At 51.4% G+C, this 8,856-nt stretch overlaps 1 protein-coding gene across 1 annotated transcript in view; it reads right to left on the bottom strand.

Moving 5' to 3' along the window:
• Nucleotides 1-5,429, bottom strand: part of Ttc38 (tetratricopeptide repeat domain 38) — a 24,198-nt gene extending 18,769 nt beyond the window's left edge. The window contains exons 1-4 of the mRNA XM_021217132.2: nt 5,329-5,429; nt 4,485-4,562; nt 3,139-3,220; nt 1,506-1,677 (exon numbers count right to left, since the gene is read on the bottom strand). Of these exons, the coding sequence (XP_021072791.1) occupies nt 1,506-1,677; nt 3,139-3,220; nt 4,485-4,562; nt 5,329-5,349 (353 nt within the window). The 5' untranslated portion in view covers nt 5,350-5,429. The remainder of the gene's footprint in view (nt 1-1,505; nt 1,678-3,138; nt 3,221-4,484; nt 4,563-5,328) is intronic.
• Between the last annotated feature and the right edge of the window lie 3,427 nt (nt 5,430-8,856).

Genomic DNA, 8,856 nt, shown 5'->3' with positions numbered 1-8,856 from the left:
TCTGTAGACCAGGCTGGCCTTGAACTCAGAAATCCGCCTGCCTCTGCCTCCCAAGTGCTGGGATTAAAGGCATGCGCCACCACGCCCAGCTTGTTCAGCTTTAAGAAGAAAAATAAGGAAACCGGAGAGATAGTTCAGCAGTTGACAGCACCTGCTGTTTTTGCAGAGGCCCCAGGTTCAATTCCTGGCATGCACAGTGCGGCTCAGAGCCATCTGTAACTAGAATTCCAGGAGATCTGGTGCCCGCTCCAAAACCTCCACGGGCACCAGGGATACATGTGGTACACAGACCTATATATCAGCCAAACACTCAGACACGTGATATAAAATAAAAAATAAATCTTTACAAGAAAGGGAAAAACAGGTCTGTCTGGTGTGGGTGTGTGCACTCATGTGGAGGCCAGAGGTCAACATCAGGTGTCTCCTTCAATCCATCTCCCCCTTATTAACATAGTCTCTCACTGAACCCGGATGTTATCAATTCAGCCAGATTGGTGGGCCAGCGAGCTCCAAGGATCTGTCTGTTCCTCCTCCACAGACTGTGGGTTACAGTACACATTGCCATGCCTGGCTTTTTGCCCAGGAGGTGGGCATCCAAACTCAGATCCTTAAACCTGTGTGGCAAGCACCTTATCAGCTGAGCCATCTCTTCTGCCCAGAAAAGGAGGCTTAACCAACTGCCAAGGACAATTTGTCTCAACACCATGAGGCACCCAAGAAGCCCACTGAGTCACCAGAAATGCTGGGACTTTCTTGGCCTAAGTGCCCCCCCCCCAAGACTCCTTACAATCAGCCTGACCTATCTGCTCTAAGGGACACCTTGTCTGTCCAAGCAGGTAGAGGGACTACCCTGGAGGATTGTGGGAATGGAGGCAAGGAATGATCTGGACGGTAGAGAGCATGGGAAGACAGCATACCCTAAAGACTTGTACATTGAAGGCTGGGCATCCCAGCCTGTGCCATTGGGAAGTAGAACAACCTCTCAGAGTTTGGGCCTGGTGATATTAAGTTAGGTCACTGGGAGCATGCCCTTGAAGGGTAGACTGTGGACCCTTCTTGACTTCCCAGGAGGCTAAGAGGTGAGTATTACTCCCCACAAAGCATTGCCTTGCCATAGCCTCACAAGCAATGGGGTAAGTTCCCATAGACTGAAGCCTCTGACACCATAAACCAAAGTTAACCTTTCTTCTTTATAAATTTACTGTCTCAGGTATTTTGTTACAGCAACAGAAGGCTGATGAATATGGCCTCTAAGGCAAGAAGCAAAAGGGTCAGTTGTTTTCTTCTCTCTCCTGGGTGTTGTGATTAAAATAATAACCATGTTAATGAACTATAATATGCTGTTCTGAACCCTAAATCAGGAAGCCTCACTAAATATTTCTTCATTCAGCATTCAATGTGGGGCTGAGTAACAGGTGGGTGAGATGCTCACACAAGCTCTGAGGCTTCACCTTGCACAGGAGTCCCACCCCCACCCCCACCCCCAGCCCAGGGAGGCCCCTCACCCCTTGGCAAACATCTCCACCGCAGACACATGCAGTTGCTCCCGAGGTGTCAGAGTCTGGGTTTGGGAAAGCTCCACCATGGTCTTCACAGCCTGGGCCAGGTCTTTGTCCAGCGCCACAGAGGTTCCCGTGCCAACGAGCACAAGGCCGTTAGAGATGGCAAGGCCCATGGCTGACAGAAGGTTGGAAAACAGCTGGTCACTCAACCCCAGCCCAGACCCACATCCCACGAGGCTCGCCATCAAGACCTGATACCACATCCCGCGAGGTTCACCATCAAGACCTGATACCACGTCCCGCAAGGCTCGCCATCAAGACCTGATGGGGGCCTCACTGTGTGCGAAGCTGTCATCAAAACCGGGAGCTCAGCCCTGGCCTTCAGCAGGTGGTGGCTGCAGCAGCATTTCTCACATAACTAAAGTTATTTTTTAACTGAGACTTCTATTGAATGGCAAGGTCTGAAGTACTTCCCTCTGCCCTCATGAGCCTGGCAGAAACTGTGAACTGGTTCATCAGCTGGTATTACTGCGCTAAGCAGTCTGGGCCTCCCAGGATGGCCAGTCAATGCTGTTCAGTGAGCAGAGTCAACAATCCCTAAGGCCCAGACCCTGATTCTGTCTCTCCTCAACCCTCACACATGATGGTGCAGTGGGTAGTTCTTCCTGAAGGTGTGAGGTTCTCTACCCATGCTTCCCAGCCCCATCTTGAGAAAGATAGAGTGCCCCCTAGTGTGCAAAACTAAACCACTGATACTGGTCTGGTAAAAGAACCATAATACTAGGACACCCCTACCCCAGCTAAGGGACCCTATTCACAGCCTGAGTCTACTCTGACCATAGCTGTCCCTATGGTGGCATTTGGCTTGCCCTGGCTTTAGCTGGGCTATGCTGCTCCAGGCGTCAAGAACATCCCTAACATCTGTCTCCCTTTCACAGTCTTCTCAAATCCCAGGAACCTCACTCAACACATGGGCCACCCATCTAGGGTTCTGAAATGTTCTCAACTGACCTCCCCCAGTCTAATACACACAAAGCTCTCCCATGAGAGAGCTTTTTCCATCCAGATTTAGTGGTTCTAGAGGTGTCTTGAGACCCCTGACAAAGGTTTCAGGAGCCATCTCCTCTGTTCTAGGATTCTGGGCTTTAGAGCCAGCTAGACTTAGGTATCTGTCTCATTGTCACCGAGCCTCTGTTTCCTCATCTAAGATGTAGAGGTGGCATTTTTATGTCAAACTGATGATCGTTAGAGAGAAGATCCAGGGTTCATAACCTGTGGGTGTAGCCCCTTTGGGGGACGAATGACCATCAGAAAACAGATATTTATATTATGATTTCATAATAGTAGCACACTTAAACAGTTATGAAGTGGCAACAGAATAATTTTAGAGTTGGGAAACACTCAAAAGTGCGTTAAAGGGTAGCATCATTAGGAAGGTTGAGAACCACAGGCCTAGAGTCTTCCCTGGAAATGGAATCCTCACAGGGGCAGCCGTAGTTCCAAACACAAAGGTAGCTGCCATCATTCCCCGCTCTGTGTGGTGTCAAGCCAGCCACTGCCCGCAGTGTGTCCTCCCAGCCAAGACACAAGTGAGTCCCCCATAGTCAGGGGGTGTGACAGGCGATTCTCTACTCACCAAAGGTTGGATCTGCTGCCCTGAGCTTTGACAAGCATCCCTCGATGCCACCAAGACTCTTGTCATTGGTCCACTTGACATACTGGAAGGAGAAATGCAGAACCAACCTGTCCTCATGACTCTTAGTATCATTGAGGGCATGTATCCAAACTCGGATTGATTAATTAATTAATGAACTAATTATTGGTCAGGGGTGTTAGGGATCAAACTCAGTCTCACATAGCTCTCTACTACTGAGGGAATCCCAGACCTGAGTTATTTTTCTTTCTAGAACACTGAGCATTTTCTGGACCCTCATTCAAAAGGGGTCTAACTTAGTGGGTCCTCAAGGAAGAGACTAAAGACACGTGATTGGATGACACTTCCTAGGCCTGGGGATGTTCACTGCCAGTAAAGAACCGAGGGAAAGCAGGCCCTTCCCAAGAGATGAGGTGCGGCACGCCCCCTTCTTCAGCACTAAGAGGAGCCCAAGTCCACTCACACGATTTCTGGTTCATTTCTCTCAGAAATAATTTCTAAACTGGGCATGGTGGCTTACACCCATAATCCCAGAGACTGAGTCAGGAGGACTGCTGTAGGTTCCAAGCCAGGCCGGGCTACCGTTGAAATCAACGGAAAGACCATGGTTGGTATTCATTACAGTTAGAGATGTGAAGGCTGGAAAGGTCAGTCTTTGCACTCTTTTCTTTTCTTTCTTTTTTTTTAAACATTTATTTTATGTATATGAGTGCACTGTAGCTATCTTCACCAGAAGAGGGCATTTCAGATGGTATGAGCCACCATGTGGTTGCTGGGATTTGAACTCAGGACCTTTGGAAGAGTAGTCAGTGTTCTTCACTGCTGAGCCATCTCTCCAGCCCCAGCCCTTTCTTCCTTTCTGTGTCTTCAGACACAGGCAGACCTTGGCTCTGCCTCTGACGTATAACGTTTGGCTCATCAGTTCAGTTCTCTGAGTCTCCATTATCCCATCTGTCGAGAAAGCTGCTGAGACCCTGGCCCCTCTCCTGTAAGCGCCCACGTCTCTTTACTAAAGGATACTTCACTGGTGTAGAAATGGCTGGGAACGGCTGGGAATCCCTGGTCCAGCTAATGTGGTAAGAGCTTCAGAACACCCTATGCTTTTGTGGCAGCTCAACATTTCCAGGCCCCTTGGGGCATCCATTGCTGTCCACCCTTGAACTGGGAACCTTGGGGACAGGGCAGCTGGGACTGGCAGAGCTGGTTCCCATATCATTGGACCTCTGTGGCAGAGGTCAGCTCTTCACTGCAGTGGGGTTTACAGACCAATCAAAAGCCCTCCTCGGAACCGTTCAAGGAGGGGCCCTGAGTGTCTTGGGCCTGCATACCTGAGTCAAGGTGGCATCAAACAGCTTGCAGGCTTCATTGCTTGTGGTTGACAGTGGGAGCCCAGCGTCCTTCCACGCCTACACAACAGGAAAGGGACACCGGGTTTTCCTGGGCTGAACCCCCCAAACTCTTGGTTACTACTCTGTAAAATACCTTAGAGGGTCCAATGAGGTGAGTTCAAGTGTCAGCCAGAAGGCAGACAGCAAATGGAAGGGTCATTAGTCCAGGCATGGTAGGAAGCCTGACCCCTAGTGGAGGAGGTCAGAGTTCAAATGTGTAACTTGAAGGATGTCTGGCTTGTCACCGGCCTGGCAAGGTGTGTACTACCTGCCAACGCCTAGTCTTTCCTCTCCCATTGCTTGGGAGGAGTCCCACCAAGCCTGCAGTTGCAAAACCTTCAGATTATTGAGGCTGCCTGCCCTTGGTGACCTGACAGCCATCAGGGTACACAGTGCCCATATCACCCTCGGGAGTGGGACATGCCCTTAAGTCCTGGCAAGCAAAAGGCTGCACTTCCCCACGACTTGGAAATCAGGTGTCTGTGTCAAGTCCGCTGGCTGCTCCTACCTTTATCTTCCTGATCTGAAAAATGGGCTCAAAGCCCGGGCCCCCAAAATGGGTGGCTTCAAATGAACCTGCATTCAAACCCAGTTCACAAGCTTCCACCGGTGCACCTGACTGGGGACCACTTCGGAGTCCCCTCCACCCTGGGCTGCGAATACACAGCGAGCTCAGATCCGGGTTCCCTGCCTGACTCCGGGTGACCTACAGTTTTGGTCTCGACTGCTGGGCGCTGGGCCAACTCCTGGACCGAGGAGGACCCAGCTGAACCGGTGCGCGTACCTGGCAGTCTCGCAGTGACATGATTATGGCTTTGGTCTGCAGAGTGACAGCACCGGTCAAAGCTTTTGGAGTCTCTGAGGCGGGCTAGGGAAGTGAGGGTGTTATTGATTGCGGAAGGGGGCGGGGCGGGGCGAAGCGAGGGCGGCCGCGCTATCCCGATCTCTCATTGGTGGCGTGGGACGCACATGCGCAGCTCAGCTCAGGGTCAGCCCTCTTTGACCCACGAGTTCCCTGGTAGGTGTGGGAGGTGTGGGTGTAGGTGTGGGTGTGGGAGGAAGGGGAGGAGGAATGGGTGGGGGTAAAGAGAACGGGAGGGTATACCCGGTCGCATTTCCCAGGTGTGATGCTCAAAACTAGACTGGCAGCTGCAGCCTCCGCTCCTGAACCCCACGTGGGTAGAGGTGCCCAGCTTAGGTGTAAATTCCAGGATCTTCCTTGTTCATCTGATGGCATGGGTACTCGCGGTCCAGCCGCTCCCAGTCTCCTTCACGGGGCCAGAGGGAGGCATGGGAGCCCTGGGCCAATCTTTGGAGCCTCATGCATCTAGTCAAGAGCTGTACCCCTATACCCCCGTCCCCCATCCCGGTTTTTGAATTAGGATCTCACTAAATTGCTCAGGCTGATCTTAGATCAGCTTTGTGGCCGAAGCAGGTCTTGAACTTTCAATCCTCTTGCCACAAGCTGTCAGCATTACAGACCTGTCCGTCCCACCTGGCCTGGCTGTCACTTGAAAGTCTAGGAAGCCTTCCTCCACCTGCCCAGCCTCAGGCACTCACAGCTCAGTTTTTGGCTAAGCCCTTATTGATGAGCTTCACCCAAAACTCTCTGCTGCCCTGGGACAGGCTCCCTCCCCTCCTCTGGGGCTTAGATTATAACACAGCTCCCCTTCCTCCCTGTTGGAGCTTCCAGACATTTTGTGGGAGTCAGCCAGGTAGTGAGGGTGGAGAGGTTGGTAAGTTCACAGTGCTATGGCTAAGTGAACGAAATCAGACACAAAAGGATACACACACACATCCCCCTTCTCTTCATCACCACCACCATCATCACCACCATCATCAGGTATATGTTAAACATCCAGAACACCAGATCTGTAAAGGCAGAAGGCAGGCGGCTGGAGGCCAGGGTTGGAGAGGATGAGAGGTAACCGTCAGTGCTGGTAGGATTGTCTTTTTGGGTAGCAAGATATTCGGCTGTAAAACGTTGAGTTTGCACTTAATATCTTGTAGCTTTACCCTTCCGAATGGGTAGTTTTATGTGAATAGTACTTCAGTAAAGACACTGTCTTGGTGAATGAGGTTTTTGCGCCCCATCCCCTTGAATCTTGCATCCAAGTCAGTCGAATTCTCTGTACCCTTCATATTTCCCACACTCTGGTGTCAACCAAGACCATCATTTTGGAGAAGAATCTGGAGGCTGGGAAGTCGGAGTGATCCAGAACTCAAATCATCAGCGTTCCATTCCTGCACAACCAGGAGGAGGCCCCAAGACGCCACATAGAAGCCAAGGGGCTGGGTGGAGTATGCAGTATTTTATGTGTCTGGCCCTTTAAATGACCCTTGCCTCTCCATGGACAGTCTAGCTCCTGGACTGCTGGGAGCAGCAGGATATAAAAAGCCAGCGGAGAGTGGTGAGGAGAGAGAATAGGATTGGGGAGTAGGTAGGGGTGGGGTTCAGGAGACAGAAGAGAAGATAGTTGATGTAGGAAGAAAGAAGACTGTACTGGAGGGGAGGGGAGGGGAGGGGAGGGGGAGGGGGAGAGAGGAGAGGAGGGGAGGGGGAGACAAGAGGGGANGGGAGGGGAGGGGAGGGGAGGAGAGGAGAGGAGAGAAAGGAGAAGAGAAAATAGGACAGTTTGAAAGTGAATTGGGCAGCCCACTGAGAAGACAGTTGGTGACAGTTGAGCCAGGAGAAGCCAACCTGAGCCAGAGGAGATATTATGAGCAGACAGATGAAATAAGGACCCACCAGGAACCCGCAAACAAAGTAACTAAAAATTAAACAACAAAAAGCAACATTGACAAAAAGCTAGAGCCCCGGGAGGTGGCTCTTGGGAAGGGTGCTAGCTGCCAAGACTCTTGAGTTAATTCCCCCACAAGCTGTCCTCTGATCCACACCTGCATATACTTATCTGACTCCCCCTCCCCCTCTCCCCTCCCCCCACAAAACAAAACGAGTTAAAGAAGCCTTTAAGGAGACCAGAGAGGGCTGGGTTTCTCTTGCCTTTTTCAGACAACAGACTGCGAAGAGGCAGCAGAGGGTGTCTTTAAGACCACCGGAGATGCCACCATAGTGTGGTACCCCCACACACACTCCCACCACACATCCCGATTGAATAGCAGGAACATCCTGAGGGCCTCTGGCCTGCACCTGCACCTGCACAAGTGGCTGTGTGATGGTGGCCGTAGCTCTAAGGCAGAAGCCGGGGCAGGACTGTAGTGGGAAGGGACACTCCCAGTAGGTCAGAGTACAATGGGTGTCCATGTTTGCTCTAGCTTTGCCCAGGAGGGTAGGCTGGCCTAAACTCTGCAAACCCAGGGCTGAAGACTCTCTAGGAAAGTTCTGGTTAATCGAGGGACTCCAGGCGAGAAGAGGGACTCTAGGGAAGTTCCAAAACCAAGTTCTCAGGGAGGAGCCGGGTACATGCAGCATGCCCAATGGTATCAGTCTCACAGTGCGTTTCCACTTCGGTGGCCAGAAGTGGGTTGAGGAGGCAGCAAAGGTCAGAGCCGGGGCATGGAGAAGTTAGTGTGGAGCAAATTCCAAGTTTATGTATTACCTGTCAATTACTAGGGGAGAAAAGGTGCCAAGCACTTCTAATCTAGGGCTCCAAGTTTTCTGTCTCCCGTTCTGGAGGCTGAGAGCTCAGGGTCAGAGCAGCAGCATGGGGGAGGGCTTGGAGAGACCCTACTTCCAGGTCTGCAGATGGCCACAGAGTGAGAGAGAAGAATCTTTTCATGAGACCACCAACCTTGCCCTGGGCCCCCCACCCTTCACGCTGATTAAAAAAACAAAAAACCACAGCTCTCACTTCAAAGGGAATGAGAAAGTTTATTCGGGAGCCAACTATGCATGACCATGACCCAGAACACAGACTTTAGGTTGTCCCAGAAGACGTGTTCTTCTTGGGGGTGTGGCTACCTGAAACTATACTGAGTTACAAAACAATGAAAGTCATAAGTCAAGGCATTTACCTAAGACATTAGTGAGGGCTGCAGGTGTTGGGTTTTTTAAAAAGATAAAGAGGGAAGGAATATGTTTTGGTGGAGGTGTAGTCAGGTGTGGGGGAAGGGAGAACCTCCTTGGGGCCCATGCTGAGGCATCCCTTCCCCCTGAGGGGCCAACCACATAACGATGGTATAGTATAGAAAAGAGTTTATTCACTGCATGGGGAGGGGAGTTGAGAGAGTAGCAGAGACAGAGAAAGGCAGAGAGAGCCCAGCAGCGGTGGTGCACGCCTTTAATCCCAGCACTTGGGAGGCAGAGGCAGGCGGATTTCTGAGTTCGAGGCCAGCCTGGTCTACAGAGTGA

The sequence above is a fragment of the Mus pahari genome, chromosome 17 (assembly GCF_900095145.1).
Source record: "Mus pahari chromosome 17, PAHARI_EIJ_v1.1, whole genome shotgun sequence".
NCBI lineage: Eukaryota > Metazoa > Chordata > Mammalia > Rodentia > Muridae > Mus > Mus pahari.
The sequence above is the reverse complement of the archived record's forward strand: the minus strand, read 5'-3'. Positions and strand labels throughout refer to the sequence as shown.